This window comes from Oryx dammah, unplaced genomic scaffold (assembly GCF_014754425.2).
Source record: "Oryx dammah isolate SB20612 unplaced genomic scaffold, SCBI_Odam_1.1 HiC_scaffold_2, whole genome shotgun sequence".
Lineage (NCBI taxonomy): Eukaryota > Metazoa > Chordata > Mammalia > Artiodactyla > Bovidae > Oryx > Oryx dammah.
The window spans coordinates 137,936,636-137,954,808 of record NW_024070186.1 but is presented as its reverse complement, the minus strand read 5'-3'; the positions used below and the strand labels follow the sequence as shown (position 1 = coordinate 137,954,808).

General features: G+C 36.4%; 1 protein-coding gene across 1 annotated transcript in view; it reads left to right on the top strand.

Moving 5' to 3' along the window:
• TMPRSS15 (transmembrane serine protease 15) overlaps nucleotides 1-16,015 on the top strand; it is a 156,545-nt gene extending 140,530 nt beyond the window's left edge. The window contains exons 22-25 of the mRNA XM_040227475.1: nucleotides 4,424-4,605; nucleotides 6,287-6,382; nucleotides 10,901-11,040; nucleotides 15,860-16,015. Coding sequence (XP_040083409.1) covers nucleotides 4,424-4,605; nucleotides 6,287-6,382; nucleotides 10,901-11,040; nucleotides 15,860-16,015 — 574 coding nt within the window. The remainder of the gene's footprint in view (nucleotides 1-4,423; nucleotides 4,606-6,286; nucleotides 6,383-10,900; nucleotides 11,041-15,859) is intronic.
• The last annotated feature ends 2,158 nt before the right edge of the window (nucleotides 16,016-18,173 follow it).

The window sequence follows — 18,173 nt, the reverse complement described above, 5'->3', positions numbered from 1 at the left end:
TTGGCAATTCCATTAGGAATTCTTTTCCATTCATGGAGAATGATAATAGAGACTAAAAGTTCTGTAAACATATGGATGTGTTGGCAGTGGGCAAACTTGCTGAGGTTGATTTATGCCACCATTAGTAATGGGAGAATATTAAAAAATTCAGTTTATAGTATGTGTTCCCATTGATCTTTTTTTTTTTTCCTTTTAGTATATTGTGCTGCTCTATGATAATTATGTTACCATATTTACTTCCTACCACAATGAAAATCCCATTTACAAATGGACATTCTTTATTTTTTAAAGGATTTTTACAGATCAGATGACTATTTATATTTACTTCTGACCATGTCAAGTGGCATATGGGATCTTAATTCCCCAACCAGGGATAGAACCCATGCTCCCTGCAGAGGAAGTGCAGATCCGTAACCACTGACTGGACCACCAGGGATGTCCCCTGGCCATTCTTATGTTTAGATTAGTGAAGTTATATACATCCCAGGACAGAGCAACAAACAGTGGACAGTATTAGGTCATCCCACCCAGGGCAGCATCTTTGAAGCACCTACTATATGCCATGAGGTGCACAGTCTTTGAAGTTGCAGAGGTCAGGAACACACACCTTTGTATTTCATTTCAACCTATGCCTTTCTTTCCCTTGCTACTGAGAAAAACACTTTGCTTGAACCAAGCAGATAAATATGAAATGTAGCAGAAATTCAGCCCACTTGCCCTAACTATAAATACCATATTTCTGCATCTTTAGCCTCTGCTGGATTGGGTCTGCCTGTCCAATGGGGTTATATACTATTTCCTTCCCAACCTGTCTTCTGTCCTATAGCTTTTCTTTGCTGTATGAGATTACAGATGCTTTAAGACAAAAATATTTTTGAAATATAACAAGTCCCCTTTCTTCATCTGTAGTGATTCCTCTGAAGATTTTCTTCACCCATCTCTTGGCTCTGGATGAATGGAAAAGCTAGGAAGGATTCGTATTGCTCAATATACCAATAGTAATTATAAAGTACGGATTCTTGAGTCCCATGCCAACCTTCTAAATTAGAATTTCTAGAGATAGAATGTAAGAACCTGAATTTTTAGCAAATTTCTCCATTCATTCATAAGATATAAGTACCATTGGCTATGACTTCCGTATTTTCAATTTTTTGTGCTCAGAGAAAAGGATGTAGTCATTTTACTGTGCTTGTACTAATGTGGGGCTCATGCTGGGGGAAGTTAGTTACACAGACACAGAAAGTTATGCAGAAAGGACATGAGAGAGGTGTGCAAAGGACACATGTTGGAGAGATATTTCTTATCCATAGTGCTGCTTACAGATGGTAGAAAAATAAAAACATGGAAGAGAGGCTCTATTCATTGTAGCACAATAATAATTTCAGAAATCATTAAGAATTATGTCAAAATAACATTGCTGAAAGCCACATTAGACAAGAAGATGAAAACATGCATGTTTAATCTTAATAGTTTGTTGTTTGTGCGGCTTTTCTATTTGAAATACCAAAATAATGAGAGAACATGGTGACTACTAAACTTTGCATTACCTACAAGTTCTCTCATTTCAATAGTTCTCAGAGTACAGTACATACAAAAGAGATAATTTGGGAATTTAGCTACTAAACTGCATTTTATCCGAGCTGCATTGTTTATCAACTTAAATTGACAGCAAATAAATTGAATATTCCACTGAGAATTTTTATGTATTTTTTCTGAATATAAAATATGTAGAAACACTTAAGAATACAATCATTTTTTTAAGTAAATGTACTCAACTTCAAAATGAAATCTATAAAATGGGCTCATACTTCCTTTGAGCAAATGTTAATAGTTATTATCGAAATGTTATGCCATTAATATAGTGTTATTAGTATAATTAGTATACCAATTATACCAATTAATAAATAATTATTATCATTCATAATAAAATCAATAATTTATTAATTTATTACAAGTGATTTGATTATGAGTTACTTAATTATAAATAGTAAATTTAATAATTTATTGATAATAAATAAACAGAAGTAATAATGATTTATCATTACTAAATAATACTAACTATAAGTGATTAGTATGTATAATTTAATATATAAATAATAATATAATGCATTGGTTATATAAACTATAATGCAAGATACAATATATATAAATAATATAATTAAATGCAAAGTAGGAAAATAGTGTGGCAATTTTAAGATGCATTTTTTGCAAATATAAAGTAAATATATAAATTAAATGCTGAGTAAAAATACATACAACTTTTTCAGAGGAGTAATTGCCCATTATTTAAGAGGCATACACAAAGTAATGAATAAATAGGTAAAAACATAACAGATGGACTTGAAATAACTTCATGCCCTTTATATATTTACATATATTTGTAGGTGACTTGGATTCTAATATTTGAAGTACCATATTAAACTAGGCATTTGTGACCACAGAGAATTGAATGACTAGTTCTGCTATATTGCAGTTATTGGAAATTTCACTTCATTGTGAATATGGCTCAGTTGGCTTAATACCAGTTTTCCAACGGTAATTTCTTGGCATGAAGATGTTGCTGACCAACAGCACATTGAGGAATTTCTGTACACTTTCAAATTCTAATACAATCTCCAATTTAATCTGCCTATAATACAAATGTTATCCTTTATCAGTACATTATCAGTAGTCAACATTGTGTATGAAAATTTATGAGTTCATTATGTGTGGAAACTGCTCAAGTTCATGTATTACCTTATAAATATAATAGGTTTTATTGTTTATGTGACCTCTGTGAATTCAGTGATCCACTAAACAGGAAGTGCTGCTGAACCTCCTTTCATTGTTACTATAGCTGCTGTGGTTGCTGGAAGAAGCTTTGGACCAAGAGGTGGTCTCCACACTGGAATGTGATCTATAGCAGTGGTTCTCAAACCTTACCATCAACACAGATTTAATTTAAAAATGAATATTTAAAAATGCCTCTCTCCATCCCAGACTCATTAAATCAGAGATAGGGAAGGGAGAGCAGTGTTATTTAAAAGTGCAACAGGTGATTCTAATGGGAAACATAAGTTAAAAAACCACAGTCTAGTTCAGTTCAGGCACTCAGTCGTGTCCAACTCTTTGAGACCACATGGACTGCAGCACTCCAGGCTTCCCTGTCCATCACCAATCCAGAGTTTGCTCAAACTCATGTCCATCAAGTTGGTTATGCCATCCAACCATCTCATCCTCTGTAGTCCCTTTTCCCCCCGGCTTCAATCTTTCCCAGCATCATGGTCTTTTCCAAGGAGTCAGTTCTTCGCATCAGGTGGCCAAAGTATTAGAGCTTCAGCTTCAACATCAGTCCTTCCAATGAACACCCAGGACTGATCTCCTTTAGGACATAGGTGTTTGATCTCCTTGCTCTCCAAGGGACTCTCAAGAGTCTTCTCTAACACCACAGTTCAAAAGCATCAATCCTTCAGCACTCAGATTTCTTTAAGGTCCAAATCTCACATCCATACATGATTATTAGAAAAACCATAACTTTGCTGCTGCTAAGTCGCTTCAGTTGTGTCCAACTCTGTGCGACCCCATAGATGGCAGCCCATCAGTCTCCCTGAGATTCTCCAGGCAAGAACACTGAAGTGGGTTGCCATTTCCTTCTCCAGTGCATGAAAGTGAAAAGTGAAAGTGAAATCACTCAGTCGTGTCAGACTCTTAGCGACCCCATGGGCTGCAGCCTACCAGGCTCCTCCATCCATGGGATTTTCCAGGCAGGAGTACTGGAGTAGGGTGCCATTGCCTTCTCCAATACCTTTGACTAGAGGGACGTTTTTCGGTTAAGTAATGTCTCTGCTTTTTAATACGCTGTCTAGGTTGGTCATAGCTTTTCTTCCAAGGAGCAAGCCTCTTTTAAATTTCATGGCTGCGGTCACCATCTGCAGTGATTTTGGAGCCCCAAAAAATAGTCTCTCACTGTTTCCATCGTTTCCCCATCCATTTGCTGTGAAGTGATGGGACCGGATGCCATAATCTTAGCTTTTTGAATGTTAAGTTTTAAGCCAGCTTTTTCACTCTCCTCTTTCACTTTCATCGAGAGGCTCTTCAGTTCCTCTTCACCTTCTGCCATAAGGGTGGGGCCATCTGAATATCTGAGGTTATTGATATTTCTCCCAGCAACCTGGATTCCAGCTTGTGCTTCATCTAGCCCAGCATTTTGCATGATGTACTCTGCATGTAAGTTAAATAAGCAGGGTGACAATATACAGCCTTGATGTACTCCTTCCCCAATTTGGAAATTAAAGGAAATATTTTTAAAGAAGAATTCCTCAGAGAAGTGCAAGATTATCTGAGGATAGGAACAAGTGGTTCTGAAATATCTACTGTGAATTTCTCTAGAGTGTAACTGTGGTGGACGGGAAATTTCTTATTCTTTTGTTTTCATAATCTTTAGGAGAAATTTAGAGCCGTCGAAGTGGAAAGCAGTGCTAGGCCTGTATATGGCATCAAATCTGACTTCTCCTCAGATAGAAACTAGGTTGATTGACCAAATTGTCATAAACCCACACTACAATAAACGGAGAAAGGACAATGACATTGCCATGATGCATCTTGAATTGAAAGTGAATTACACAGGTAAGAGAAATCAGCTTTAGTCATCTTATATGACCAAAGTAATTCAAAATCGTATTTGAAATATTATCAGTACCAATGTATTAATAGTCCATAAAAGTTGTATAATTTGTTATAGAAATCATTATAATTTAAATGGAATTGAGGAATGGAGAGAAACATATTAAAATACCTTTATCAAGGTGCTTAAATACAGCTTTCTGGAAAATTGACCAGTAAAACAAAACTCTCAGAGCCCTGTATAACAGTCAACTCCAAGGAGCAACCCAGAGAAAATAAGTCATGCTCTACTGCACGCCACCTCTCTTTCTCATAGAAAAGAAAGGTAGGTTCACCTGCTACAAATTCTGGAATAGGACAAAGCGAGATGACCATGTGTTCAAAGAGCAAAGGAGGTGAGAATGCCTATCCGTGTGTGTGTGTGTGTGTGTCTGTGCTCAGTCATGTCCGACTCTTTGTGACCCCATAAACTGTAGCCCACCAGGCTCCTGTGTCCATGGAATTTTCCAACCAGGAGAACTGGATTATGTTGCCATTTCCTCCTCTAGCGGATTTTCCTGACTCAGGGGTCAAACCCATGTCTCTTCTGTCTCTTGCACTGGCAGGTAGACTCTTTACCAGCCTGCCACATTCATAAAGAGAGTCAGTAATATTAATGAAATGGCAGACGGAGGGCTTCCTCCAAATATGTAAATAAGGTACAAGAAATCACCTGAGAGAGTAAACCTTATCCTGAAGGGCTCTGCTCAGCTCCAACCTTTACTCTGAAGACTTTCCAGTCCCCAGTCAGGAGAAAGTGTTGGAATTCCTGTGCTTCTAAGGAATTTGGTCTCTGTGTGTAAGAGTATGTGTTAGTTGCTCAGTGTGTATAACTCTTTGTGACCCCATGGACTTTAGCCTGTAGGCTCCTCTGTCCATAGGATTCTGCAGGCAAGAATACTGGAGTGGGTTGCCATTTCCTTCTCCAGGGGATCTTCCCCACCGGTCTCCTGTATTACAGTGGATTCTTTACCATCCGAGCCACCAGGGAAGCCCCCGCATGTAGGAGAGCACTTCTCAAAGGCACATGTTTGCTGCAGTTGGTTGTATTAGCCTATCCTTTTATTTACTTTTGTGTCTGACCTATGTTTTACATGTCTTGGACGCTGAATAAATGTTAGGAGGCTTGAAAATTGTTGGAGAAGGGCTTAAAAAGTCAGCAATCTATGCTAATGCTTCCAAAGTACCCTGTAAAACAATCACCTAAGACCCTTTTTCATGTGGGGATAATTGGGGGAAAGAAAAATCCCCCATAGAACATTTGCCCAAATTTCTCTTAATTAACCCTGAAAAAACAGCCTTACCAAGATTTTCACAGAACTGGCACCACATTCTGTTAAGTACCATGATGATCTAAAAATCAAAGTATATGACTAATTCCAGAACTAAGATGTGTACATTGCAGCAGAGTAATTGAGACAATGTGGAGGATCCTAAAAGGCCACCAGTGGTACCTAATCCACTTTCAAAGAAGTGCTGCTCTGCAATGCTTCTTTCCCTTAAAATTGATGTCTAAAACATGCCCAGGCAGGATAAAATGAAAACACATTTATTTTTTGGATGAAATGTTGAAAAGGATTGGTTTTTTAAACTTTTGGAAATGCATATGTATTTGTTCTTATTTTGTTTTCTTTCATATTTCCAGATTATGTACAGCCAATTTGTTTACCAGAAGAAAATCAAGTTTTTTCCCCAGGAAGAATTTGTTCTATTGCTGGCTGGGGGACACTTGGATATCAAGGTAAATTGTCAGACTCAAAAGAAAATATAAAAATCTTGCTTGCTAGTGCTCTACCCTGTGACTATTTTAAAAAGACTCATATTATAACACTTTTCTGCAATGTCTCTTAAAAGCGCTGTCAGGCTTATATTCATATGTTCCGTATTTGTATAGTTAAAAATTTTATTTCCAAATTGCACGTGCCATATTATAAAACAATAATTATTATAAGAGGGAAATCCAAGCATTCCCTGAGCTCAATATCTAATATTAATATTAATATTATAAACTATCTGATGAAAAGATATACTCACAGAAGTGAATACAGCTAAAAGTTACAAAAATGTATTTTTGTAAAGCGTATGGATGAAGTCTCATTAGAAGCGAAATTATTTTCTTTTTAATTAATTTTTTTATTGAAGGATAATTGCTTTACAGAATTTTGCTGTTTTCTGTCAAATCTCAACATGACTCAGCCATAGGTATACATATATCCCCTCCCTTTTAAAGCTCCCTCCCATCTCCCTCCCTATCCCAACTCTCTAGGTTGATACAGAGCCCCTGTTTGAGTTTCCTGAGCCAACTGCAAATTCCTGTTGACTATTTTACATATGGTGATGTAAGTCTCCATGTTAATCTCTCCATACATCTCACCCTCTCCTCTCCTCTCTCCTCATCCATAAGTCTGTTCTCTATGTCTGTTTCTCCATTGCTGTCCTGTAAATAAGTTCTTCAGTACCATTCTTCTAGATTCCATATACATGTGTTAGAATATGATATTTATCTCTCTCTTTCTGACTCACTTCACTCTATATAATAGTCTCCAAGTTTATCCACCTCATCAGAACTGACTCAAATGTGTTCCTTTTATGGCTGAGTAATATTCCATTGTGTATATGTACCACAACTTCTTTATCCATTCCTCTGTCGATGGACATCTAGGTTGCTTCCATGTTCTAGCTATTGTGAACAGTGCTGCAGTGAACAATGGGATACATGTGTCTTTTTCAATTTTGGTTACTTCAGGATATATGCCTAGGAGTGGTTTTATTCCTAGTCTTTTAAGGAATCTCCATACTGCCTTCCATAGTGGCTGTATCAATTTACACTCCCACCAACAGTGCAAGAGTGTTCCCTTTTCTCCACACCCTCTCCAGCATGTATTGTTTGTAGACTTTTTGATGATGGCCATTCTGACCAGTGTGAGGTGATATCTCATTGTAGTTTTGATTTGCATTTCTCAAATAATGAGCGATGTTGAGCATCTTTTCACATGTTTGTTAGCCATCTATATGTCTTCTTTGGAAAAGTGTCTGTTTAGGTCTTTTTTCCACTTTTTGACTGGGTTGTTTGTTTTTCTGGCATTGAGTTGTATGAGCTGCTTGTATATTTTGGAAATTAATCCTTTGTCAGATGTTTCATTTGCTATTATTTTCTCCCATCCTGAGGGTTGTCTTTTCACCTTGCTTATAGTTCCCTTTGCTGTGCAAAAACTTTTGAGTTTAATCAGGTCCCACTTGTTTACTTTTGTTTTAATTTCCATTACTCAAGGTGGTGGGTCATAGAGGATCTTGCTTTATGTCATTAAGTGTTCTACCTATGTTTTCCTCTAAGAGTTTTATAGTTTCTGGTCTTACATTTAGGTCTTTAATCCATTTTGAGTTTATCTTTGTGTATGGTGTTAGAAAGTGTTCTAATTTCATTCTTTAACATGCAGCTGTCCAGTTTTCCCAGCACCATTTATTGAAGATGCTGTCTTTGCCCTATTGTATATTCTTGCCTCCTTTGTCAAAAATAAGATACCCATGGTGCATGGGTGTATTTCTGGGCTTTCTATCTTGAGAAGCCAAGTTATTAACTACTACTTTTCCCAAAGCAATGAAAGTATTTGTATTAATCATAGAAATTACATAATTTATATTACATAAATTATCATACAAGTGTTTGCATAATAAATCATATAAATTAATCATATAAATGTAAAGATGAGTAGGAAGTTCTTTTCAACATGCTGATTCCACCTATTGACAAGAAGACTCAGATATGGCATGAATGTTACACTGAATACTATAAACTGATAAACCATTGGCTCACTAGCATTTTTTGGTAGCATGCTTTCCAAACAAAGAAAACATGCCCATATTAAAAATAATCAAGCATTTAAAAATATAAAGCATTCTAGTACTTCATACCCCATAAATGTAACTGCAAGTTTCATTGGTTTCAAAATTCCTCATGAGAGTTAACTCCACGTAGGAAACTTTGACCACTCGTTCATAGCTAAGCAAAAAGTTAAAGAACTACTGTCAGGTGGAAAAACCTGGTCCCTAGAATCACAACAGGTCATTGCCATCTTAAGTAAGAATCCTAATTGCATTTAAGATGAAAACACACAAAATCTTGTGGAGAAGAACAGGTCCCCAAAGCAAAAGATGCACAGCTAAAATATCCTTACTTCTTGTAGGAGAGAGTATAAAATGTGAGTCAAATCATTGCCTGATGGTTCCAACAAAGGTTCTCTACTGCAATTACGTTATGTGGCTGAAATGCTTTGCTTCTGCTGCCCGGAAAGTATATTGAAGTCAAAGACTGTTTATTATTCTATTTCCTCCATTTGAAAAATGTCATGACTTATTAACTTTGAAATCTGAAGAGTAAAAATGATTCTTAGATATTTTTTCTATCAGACTTCAAGCTAAAAGACATTTATGACTACAATGTACTCTTTAAAAACAAATTATCTACTAACAAAATTTAAGACTTTATTGCATAAGAAATTATTTTTTTAAGAGTTGAGTAAACTTGTTCAGATTTGCTTATTGTTACTAAAGATATGCATTTAATTGACTTAAGAAAAGACTCTGGGAGCGGTATGGAGCCAAGAAAAAAAAATTTGCATCTGAGATCAATTTCACTTAGAAATAAACAAATCATATTTAAATACTTCCTGGGTGCTGGCAATTTTAATGAATTTTATGAACTTTGTCTTAGGGTTTCCAAATATTTCTAAAATCCCAGTTTTTCCCCTTTGAGTATAATATACTAACTAATTTTCTAAGAAGATTATGAATATATTGCTTACCAAAAAAAGAAGTATTAGTTGATTAAATCAAGGCAACTAGTAATATTAAAATAACTTCACCAACATTTTTGTGTAGATTTTTTCTGTGTGAACATGTGTATTTTCAATTGTCTTCTTGATAACTCATGTTGACAAGTATTAATTGTAAGACCACTGCTCAAAATTTTTTAACTTTTTAAAAAGTTTTATCATATAGCCAACCAATTTTTTTTATTTCTTGACAAGCAGCAAAATTGTCTTTGATTTTTATCGTAAAACTAAGTCTACCAGGCCATACTCAATCTTCATAGAATAAATGACAGTGAGATGCTGAAAGTTCTTCTCCATCGTAACCTCTATAATTCACTTTTTAAAGTCCATTGTTAAACTTTAAAAGTCATCCAGCCTCTGAAGTCACTGGCACCAGTTGGAATCAGTTCCCAAATACATGTTCACTATCATACTGATGCCTTGAAATTGACCATGGTTGGAGTGCTTATAACAGGCACATTGACAGACGATACATACTGCGGCTTTGTCTTCATTTCTTGAAAACCAGTTATTGAACATTTACAAATACACCACTGGGTTATTTATACATCGCTTTGCACCTAAATCACACACACACACACACACACACACACGCATGTTTGTTTCTCATCTTTTAGTGTGTCAATGAAACGTAACTGGAAATGAGGTCACACCAACACTGGCTGTCACATGTGCTGGCTGCTTTTCAACTTTCTGCCTCTCTTGAGAAACCAAATAGAATTGCTAATTATTGGAAAGTGCTTATCATGTACCTTTTCTAGGGCACTAGACACCTGCTTTTTTCACATCCCTCTTGGGATTGGTGTTTCGGTAAACAAGGATTCATGCTTTCAGTGGATGAGTCATTTTGTAAAAAGCATGGAAGTATGGAAGTATGATCTGCTACTCAATGCCTCCTTTCTCTCTGCCTGCACGTGGATGACAAGCTGATTGCCCTGAGACCAGGGCACAGTTCCTCTGAGCTTTGTCTCCTGCTAAGTTCGCACCTGTTTGCTCACAAAGGAGCTGAATACCATTATAAGGGAGCACCTATTCAGGTGGCAGATGAAAAGCACTTCTGGATTTCTGAGCCTTTGCTAATTTTCATGAATGAAGCTTTTTGTGTTGGTGGACTTTTTTCCCCATGAACCATGTGGTCACCACTTAAAATTACTGAAAATACCCAAAGACTGTTTAGTCCAATCGACCATCCTGCTAACCCTTGTGAACTGAAGAAAGTGCTTTACTGTCACTCATTTGGCAAAATCCACAGATGGGCTTTATTATGTGCTTTAAAGTACAAGGTTTAGCATTTAGTTTCATTATATATGCACACAGTACTCAGTAATGAGACGGAACTGTTGAAATAAATAAGACTGATGGTGGCTCTTTCACTGATGCATGTTGATCACTTCTGACTGGCTGGCTGCATTATCCACCTCCAACAGGTTCTACTGCAGACATACTGCAAGAAGCTGACGTTCCCCTTCTATCAAATGAGAAATGTCAGCAACAGATGCCAGAATATAACATTACGGAAAATATGGTGTGTGCAGGCTACGAAGCAGGAGGGGTAGATTCTTGTCAGGTAAATATGTAAAACTGCTCACCCTCAATTTCCAAAAAGCATTGCTACATGATGAGTTCATCATTTAAGATGACCAGGGAGTACAGAACTCACCAGGATCTTAAGTATTTCTTTTTTTACACAGCTGTGACTTTTGACTTTTATTTGTGGCTTATCTGAATAGTACTCCAGGGTAGACCTGAGCGTTAGAAACAAAGCTAATTTTACCAACAAGAGTTACAAGTCAGATGTTTTTAGAGGCTAGGCATAAAATAAAAATGTGTTCAACTGCCAGGTGAAATAGAGTGGGCCTATAGGGGTGGGTGCCCTGGAGAGGTACACCTTAGCTAGAAGCATTTACTTTCAGATTTCCAATTCTTTAAAAAAAGAAAAAACCCTAATACAAACAAAACAGATCTGTAGGGCAATTTGGCCTATACTTCTCCCATTCTCAACCCTTATTCAAAGTCTGGTCACCCAAAACAATTTCTGGATGAAAACTAACCTGGAGAGCATGCAAGGTATTTGAAGTATCACTAGCTTTTGACTTGTGTGACTTTCAGAGGAAACTCTTACCCACAAAATAACCCTCATGGAAAATAAAATCATCTTACCACCTAGAAATAATGTAACCATCTATCAGTTCTAGGAAATCTACATACACTCAACTAATAAAAAATAAATTCTGCTAGATTTTAGAATTTAATTAATTTTAGGTACAGCATGAAATAACCATGAGGGCATGGATCCTACACTCAAACTATTTGACCCTTGCTTTAAAACTTACCAGTGAGAGTGGGCAAGTCACATAGGTATGATTAAAGTGACCCTGTATGCAGGACAGCAAAAAAGACACAGATGTGTATAGCGGACTTCTGGACTCAGAGGGAGAGGGAGAGGGTGTGATGATTTGAGAGAATGGCATTGAAACATTTATAATAACATGTAAGAATCGAAATGCCAGCCTATGTCTGATGCAGGATATGACACGCTTGGGGCTGACGCGCAGGGATGACCCAGAGAGATGTTGTGGGGAGGGGGGTGGGGGGGGGTTCATGTTTGGGAACGCATGTACACCTGTGGTGGATTCAGGTCAATCTATGCCAAAACCAATACAGAATTGTAAAGTAAAAATTAAAAATAAATAAATAAATTAAAAAAAAAAAAAAAAAAAAGCAGTAACACATGTAAGGCACTGAGTAAGCACTCAAAAAGAGTAAACATTTTTATTGTAAGACTGTAAATAAATTTTGTGACATGCTTTCTATATTTGAAAATTAATAAAATATTTATGCATTAACATCTACTGGATTAGATTAAATCTGATAACAAGATTGTGAGGTTTGTCATGTCTGACTCTGTGACCCTATGGACTGTAGCCCGCCAGGCTCCTCTGTCCATGGAATTCTCCAGGCAAGTGTACTAGAGTGGGTAGACATTCCCTTCTCCAGAGGATCTTCCCAACCCAGGGATCAAACCCAGTTCTCCTGCATTGCAAGAGGATTCTTTACCATCTGAGCCACCAGGGAAGCCCATGTTTTCTATATTTGAAAATTAATAAGATATTAATGTATTAACATCTGCTGGTTTAGATTAAACATGATAGCAAGATTGAGCCAATGAATAATTCACAAATGAAAATGTAGCAATTTATCCAGTGCAGAAATGGCTTCACTTTGTTAAGGTGTAAATAACTTGTTATATACATGAACACGTATTAATACATATGTCATAATAATCTGACTTGATACAAGACTTTCTTAGACACTTAAGCTGGTAGATCTGTGTGTGTCCTCTAGCTGAGTCCATGGATCATGTCATCTTAAATGTTCAGCTTAGTTTTACATTTATTCTGCTTTGATGAACACTTGTACATTCAAGACGAATAGGATTGCATTCTTCTTTAAAATTTATCTCTGATATCTACTACCTTTTAAAATGAAAAGTGTGCTAAAGGTAAGATATATTGCCACTTAGAGGGAGATTTATATAATTATTGTTTAGAAGGGAAATCAGCAGTACACCTTCAATTAGAGTTAATCGGGTTGTGTAGTGGACCCCTCCACACATGAGGTAGAAAGTATTACTGCTGGTGCTATCGATGCTCAGGCTATATTAAGCCAGTAACTCATGCCAGATCTCTGAAATCTGTTTGGCTCTGGTTTCTAGAGAGTCAAGTGTGTTATTCATTAGCAAGTAAGAAAGCTCCCACACAACACAATTCTTTGTAACATAATATTGTCATGATTGAGGAATTGATAGTCTGGAGATTACATGATTTTCTTTTAAAGATACTATTTAATAGATGTTGTTAAAAATGGGATCACATTCCAGTTAAAGCCACTCGATCTATACTAAGAGAATTACATGATTTTCTTTGTTCAACTTTACCATTGTGTTAAACAGAAGGATTGATTAAACAAAGATACATTATTTTAAATTATGCCTATGTTATTATTGGTACATCACTTAAGTTCTTCAAAACATATTTTTCCCCTCTAGTGGTGAAGAATTTGTCTTAGTCATTCACATATTCTTCAATATCTTCCAGTTTCCCAAAGGCTTGTGGTTGCTAAACAGTTGTTTGGATTTTACAGCACTGTGATTAGCTGTCAAAAGTCCCCGTAAAACTAAGTGAATGACATACAAAGAGCAAACCTGTTCTGCCAACTATTTTGATCCTTATTCTATAAACTGGTTTTCAAAGCATGGCCTCCAATCCAGATTAGCATCACCCAAATACTTGTTATAGGTGCAGATTCTTAGCTCTGCCAGAGAGCCACTGAGTCAGAACCTCTAGAGGTGGAGGTCCAGAAATGCATGTGTGAGCAAGCCCCCCTGGTGATTCTGATGTGACCCAAGGTTTAAGAACTACTACCCCAGACAAAAATGGTCTCCAATCCTCATACTCAGAGTATTAGTCATAGAAGTTAGTGACTTTTGTTTTCTTCACAAATATAGCATCTCAGTGGAAACACACTTTAATACTTTATGTTCTGAAAGTGAAATTGAAAGTCACTCAGTTGTTTCCGACTCTTAGTGACCCCATGGACTATACAGTCCATGCAATTCTCCAGGCCAGAAAACTGGAGTGGGTAGCCTTTCCTTTCTCCAGGGGATCTTCTCAACTCGGAGATCAAAACCAGGTCTCCCTCATTACAGGTGGATTCTTTACCAGTTGAGCCCTTATGTTCTGAACCTTCACTCATATTTTTGAAGTGGTTACACACCTCAGAGATAGTGGAAGTGGATTATACCTTCATTGAATAAATCAGAAAATAAAGGCAAAGAGAAGTTACACAGTGGGACTGACATGGTGCATTTTGATGATGGGAAGAAATAGCCCCAGACGTAGGTCTCTCAACCAGACGGACCACCCAGCTGTTTGGCCTCAAGCCTGCTGGTGGATTCTTCAAATAATTGCAAATAAGCCAGTCTGTGCTAGGTAATTTAAAATCCTTGTTCATGTAATCAGCATCTGGATTCTGCCATCTATTAAAAAATTATTTTGAAAATATGAAGAAAACCAAATGAGTCCTTTTGAAAGTACCCAAAGAGTTGGAGTTTATTTTTACTAATTTCTAAGTCACATATCACTTAGAGTCAGTATTTATTCTTATCTTGAATTGACACTGTTCCATAAATATTTCTGAACCTATATTATGCACTAAGGGTTGAGGATGTAGAAGTATTAATCAAATCACAAGCTCTGCCTTCAAACAACTTGAGTGCATTTGTTACATCTAGAAAAGAAATTAACCAGTGGTTGCCAAAAGGTGATTTTCTAAATACATTTTTTCCCCTTAAATGTAGGCTTCAAAGGTAATCAAGAATCAGGCAAAAAACATCTCTCAGGATAATTTTTAAAATAAGTTTGCGTGAAATATTCTATTGTACCAGTGATTTCAACCACAGTATACAGGTCTTTATGTTCCTTCATAAATATAAAAAAGGAAAGGTTAATTAAAATGTTTCACAATTAATGTGGGAAAATATTTGTCAATTCTCTGTCATTAAATAATGGTATCATACATTTGCATTATATTCCTTTCCATTACACAGGAACAATCATGTATAAATTATGTAAATAACTAAGAATTGCTATAATTAATATTTATTAAAATTACAGACATTTCATTAATTAAAATCTCAGATGAAAACATGTGTACCTGTCACTAGAAATTATATTATAAATGTGCCTATTTCCATTGAAGTATTATTTTTTCAAATCTGATTATGCTTGTCTAATACCCAAACCTAATGCTCCTCAAGAGAACTAAACTCAATTTTATGTGTGAGTTCTTAGTCATCCTAAAGCACATAATGTGGAGTGACTGTCTTTCCACAAAGTCCCTCATAATACTTAGGATAAATTAATATCTCCTTTAATAAAAAGATTAGCTTTTAACATATATTTTGACTGGGATGCTCTCAGAGTTGTGCCTTAGAAAGTATCTTTGTTGTTTAGTCCCTAAGTCATGTCCAATTGTTTGAGACCCCATGTAATGTACCCCACCAGGCTCCTCTGTCCATGGGATTTCCCAGGAAAGTTTCTTGGTACCCATTAAAATGCCATAATTAAAGGGAATGCTTGCTATAAAAGTGAATCATAAAAAATTACACACAAATTTTGTTTTAGTTGTCATAGTTTCTGTGTCCTTACTGACAAGCTAAAGGTTTTCATTCTTGATCTAGTGTGATGATGAGACTATTCATAGATGACTTGCAATGAAACCATATTTTTGGTCTTCAGTTTTGGATTTATTTGCTAAACAGTTATATACATATTTATATCAACTGGCCACACATCGATGATTTTCTTTGGCAATTTACTGTTTAGGGGGATTCAGGCGGACCACTCATGTGCCAAGAAAACAACAGATGGCTCCTGGCTGGCGTGACGTCATTTGGATACCAGTGTGCACTGCCTAATCGCCCAGGGGTGTACGCCCGGGTCCCAAGGTTCACAGAGTGGATACAAAGTTTTCTACATTAAAGTGTTTCGAAAAGCAAAGATGAAAATCAGGCAGTTTTCCCATTGCACTTTAAGAAGTATGGAAATTGAGAGTTTAAAAAAAAATTATTTATAAAAGTGTTGATTCTTACCTAAGCCACTAAAATGCTACAGGAAAAAAAAAAAGCAAAAACTAATCTTTACAATATAAAATAACTGTAAAATAATAAATTTTGATTTTATTGTAAACAGTTATTCTTTTACAGACATCATTATTTCCTTTGTTCTTAATCATTATTTTTATCATATTCTTATTTAAAGAAATGTTATTTTAAAGCATGTAATATAATGTTTAAGCAAAATTAGGAAGAGACATGAAATAAACTTTTACACAAAGTATGGTATTGTTTGAAATAGATTGCTATAAGTTATCTAATTCTAGGATGCTGCTGCTGCTGCTGTTGCTGCTGCAAAGTCGCTTCAGTCATGTCCGACTCTGTGCGACCCCATAGACAGCAGCCCACCAGGCTCCCCTGTCCCTGGGATTCTCCAGGCAAGAACAATGGAGTGGGTTGCCATTTCCTTCTCCAGTGCATGAAAGTGAAAAGTGAAAGTGAAGTCACTCAGTCATGTCTGACTCCCAGCTACCCCATGGACTGCAGCCTACCAGGTTCCTCCTTCCATGGGATTTGCCAGGCAAGACTACTAGGATAGGTCAGTATTATCAGCATCTCAATCATCTTGCTGTTTTTCTATCCAAGTGCATTTTCAATCCATCTTGAGCACATCCCTAATATTTTCCCCATAATAAAATATATTTATCGTAAGCTCATGTCACAAGCCTGGACTAAGCTGATTGTACAATCCTTTCAAATAAGCTAGTTAAACAGCAAACTAGCATAAATCTACACATTGCCCTTGCATCAAAATAAAAGCTAAACTAATTAACATTGTCATTCTCTCATCAGATCATTTTTACTTGGATTATTATACCACAGTCCATTTATTTCAAGCTGGCATTTTTTGGGTTTCCAAAAAGTTATCAGTCATATCAAAGAGATACAAGTATTACAAACGTGGGTTTTCTCTGACAGATGTGTTTATAGTGGGTATTTCTAACATGTCCAAAGCTTATTTAGACACAGCTGAATTGCCCATTGCAAGGCCAAAAATGTAGAATAAATGCATTTGTTCCACAGCTTTAATCTCTTGGATCACTTCCAAAGTACAAACCAATTTATCTCACCCCACAAAATCTAATTTATTCAGAAAGAAAAAATTTATACAAATTAATACAAACACACACACACATTCTTACGTGGGTCTATATGGTCCAAAGTAATAGAAAAGTTTCAAGCAGTTGAAAGAAGAGATCTATCAGTTCATATGGAAGAAAGGAGACTTGGGCTAGACCTGAGTGAATAGTTGTTACTGATGGACTAAAAAGGCATCAGCATATGCAGGTCACTCCCATGTAGGTGAGATTGGCCCTGAAAGTTCAGAGAGAAGGGACAGTAGACAATCATGAACTGTCCTAGTAAAAGGTGTTCTTTCTGGGCAATGGTTAGAGAAAGGGAAAACAATGTCATAACAAGAAGGTATGGCCAGATGATTGAGGACTACATATTCATGGAATTTATTATTAGAACAAAAATTGAGAGTCCTTGAACACACTATTCTTTTTTAAGACCTTTCCAAAGACCTGTTCTTAATAGAAAGGATGAAGTGATTAGGAAGGATAGAGCATCAAGTGTAGAGTGTGTTATTTGATTTTATTCCCCAAATATTATTCCACAAATTTTCACCTGCATTTCAAAACATTTATTAGAAGTATGTTCTGAAAATTACAACAGATATATCATGCACTCCTTTTTATTTTTCAAAGGTCAGCTTTAGAAACCCTTAGGACAGTCACTCTTTACCATCTTCTATTACGAGAGAAGTTCCTTATCCCATCCCTAAGAACTTATGGGTTTAGAAATTGATACCAGAAGAGTAATCCAGGTCTGGAAAAAGATAAAAAGCAAAGCCAAGTCCCTTCTCCATTACTTTGCCTCTCCCTCCCTGCAGCTGTTGTAGCTGTGGGTGGCACAGATGTTGGGGAAAGCCCAGTCTCCCTCCATCCAGTCTGGACTGAAGGAAATAATGTATGGTGGGAGCTTGGAGAAAAGAGGTGGGTCCCAGCAGCTGGTCTCCTATT